Source organism: Scomber scombrus, chromosome 21 (genome assembly GCF_963691925.1).
Source record: "Scomber scombrus chromosome 21, fScoSco1.1, whole genome shotgun sequence".
NCBI lineage: Eukaryota > Metazoa > Chordata > Actinopteri > Scombriformes > Scombridae > Scomber > Scomber scombrus.
In genome coordinates, this window is record NC_084990.1 from 23885145 (window position 1) to 23887644 (window position 2500).

At 42.9% G+C, this 2500-nt stretch overlaps 1 protein-coding gene across 1 annotated transcript in view; it reads left to right on the forward strand.

Annotated features, from left to right (window-relative positions):
* The first annotated feature begins 1256 nt into the window (after positions 1-1256).
* LOC134003413 (microfibril-associated glycoprotein 4-like) overlaps positions 1257-2500 on the forward strand; it is a 6361-nt gene continuing 5117 nt past the window's right edge. The window contains exons 1-4 of the mRNA XM_062442614.1: positions 1257-1299; positions 1500-1655; positions 2224-2262; positions 2350-2446. Coding sequence (XP_062298598.1) covers positions 1294-1299; positions 1500-1655; positions 2224-2262; positions 2350-2446 — 298 coding nt within the window. The 5' untranslated portion in view covers positions 1257-1293. The remainder of the gene's footprint in view (positions 1300-1499; positions 1656-2223; positions 2263-2349; positions 2447-2500) is intronic.

The following is a 2500-nucleotide window of genomic DNA, read 5'->3' on the forward strand; positions in this document are numbered from 1 at the left end:
CTGTTGTTCTAAATCACATCTTCAGACTACGAAAATGCAAGCTTTCAACTGGCATGATGGAAAGAAATACAAAAAACCAGGAACCACAGACTCTTACATAAGAGACTGTGTGTGTGTCTGTTTTCTGGTAAATGTCTGTGAGTATCTGTATGTCCTTGGGCATGACATATTTTGCAGCATATCTTGCTCCTTATTGTGGTTTGCCCTTTGAACAGTTGTTTGGTAAATCATTAATGTCCTTAAAGTCAGAGTTCACAGTGAGATTACATGTTGGTGACAGCTCATCTCTGTTGGTGACTGACTCTCAGAGGTGAGTTATGATAGCCAATGGGGAAGGTGATTTATCCAAGTGATACTATATGTGACCAGATTTCTGTTAATCTATCTTATTGTCTTTCTGTGCTGGTGGGTCACATTTGCAGTTTAAAAGCTCATATTTGTATATTTGTTTGTAATCACCTGATCTGAAGGCAGTTGGCTTCATAGGTCATCAATCAAACTGTTAATCACTGATTAGGTGCAGCTGTAGAATAACTCATGTAATGGGTCATCATAAATGTCTCATTGTGACTTTGACGAAAGTCCAACTCTTCTCTGTGTTTCTTCGTGAACCAAGATGAGTAAGGATGCTGACTTATGACTGACTAACCCTGTTTGAGATAGGTGGCCACAACCTACAGTAGCTAAGGTTGAACATCAGGCCTGTAGGGGGTGCTAATGGGTCCACACAGCCTTCATGGCAGTGAGCCCTGCTGTTAGCAACACCTCTACATTAGTGACGTAACCACTTCTGTGGATGTTGAGGATGGAGGCAGCGTGTTCAACAAGGTGCCGGTGGCAGAAGTACGGGACCCACAACTCAGCATCATACAGCAGGATGGTCAGCATGATGGTGTGGTACACACTGACTTTTGGTGGCTAATCTGTTGGTGTCAGAGGAGATGTTGCTGCTCAGGTAGCTGAACTGGTGGAGTACTTTCAGCTAGGTTTGATCTAATGACCTAATGACCTGAGCCAAAACATAACACCCCAAGTAAACATTCAATCCCAGTAATGGAGCAGAGTCCCCACAATGTAGGTGGACGTCAGGTTCGGGGCCGAACAAAGTCACGTTAACAGGAACACACACACTCAAGGACATCATGTTTCCACTTGTTCAGAAAATAGTTCTATCAGTGTGAAGCAGCAGTTTTTCAGTCATTTATTAATATTTGTGATATTAATACAGTTCAGATACATCCAGATTGACGGACATCAAGATTTTCATCAGATCCCCTCAGCAGAACTCTGACGATGAAGGTAAGTTTGTGACTTTATACACCTGACTGAATTAATATTGATAAGTAGTTTCAGTCAGATTCTCTCAATATTTCACTTAAAGTTTCATTCTTTGATTCTGTTTACAAACCCTTAAAATCCCAAAATACACTACAGTTGAATCTTCTCAGCGAGTTTACTTTTATTTTATTCTGTGTGTGCTGCTGTTGATTCTGTTGCAGCTGGTTTCAGTCTTCCTCCTCCTCCTGGCTCCAGTGTTTACCTGCTGCTTACCTCTCGTCCTCCCGCTGGACTGCAGTGACATCCATAACAATGACAACAGCCAACTCAGTGGAATGTACACCATCTATCCCATCGGAGCCACGTCTGCTGTCCGGGTACACTTTGTTAGGGAATTTTCCATAACTCATGTATCATAATTGGCATACACTGGGTCAAACAAGGCCTTGAGATCATTGTAAGGCAACACCACGTCTTGACAATGAGACACTGTTTCCCCTTTATACAGTTGGTGCAGATGTCTGCTCCTTTGGGGTAAATCGGGAGGCCCCTGATAGTGTTGCTATGGTCAGAGATGCGTTTCCCTGTTTCTCTGAATGGAGTAGAGGTAACTGTTGTCAGAGGTTGGATATTGTTGACTCTGAGGAATGGAGGACAATGGTGCTGAGCTGTGTTCCCAGACATTATTGTCATTTGTAGACCAATAGACTAAATTCTACACTCACTGGCCTCTTTATTAGGTACACCTGTGAAATCTAATTGAAAACAATGACTGACTCAGTATTTCTAGAGAGAAGTTGAGACTTCTTGAATAGGAGTCAGTTGGAGCAGCTATCAGCTGTCAGTGACACTTTAAGGTGCTTCAGACTCAAGACGTGGCAGCTGCTGATTGATATATAGTTTTAGTAAAGGATCATATTTACTAATGAGTGTGTTTGTGTGTAGGTGTACTGTGACATGGACTCAGATGGAGGAGGCTGGACGGTGAGTTTTTGAACAGAAGTCATCAAGTCACAGCTGAGTGGTTTTCAGTATGAACACTTCCTGTTTGACGTTCATAATAACCCCCAGGTGTTCCAGAGGAGGATGGACGGCTCAGTGAACTTCTACAGGCCCTGGGATCACTACAAGAAGGGCTTTGGTAGCGCTGCTGGAGAGTACTGGCTGGGTGAGAACAGTCATGTGACTTCATGAAACTCTCTGTCCATTAAAACAAACAAAC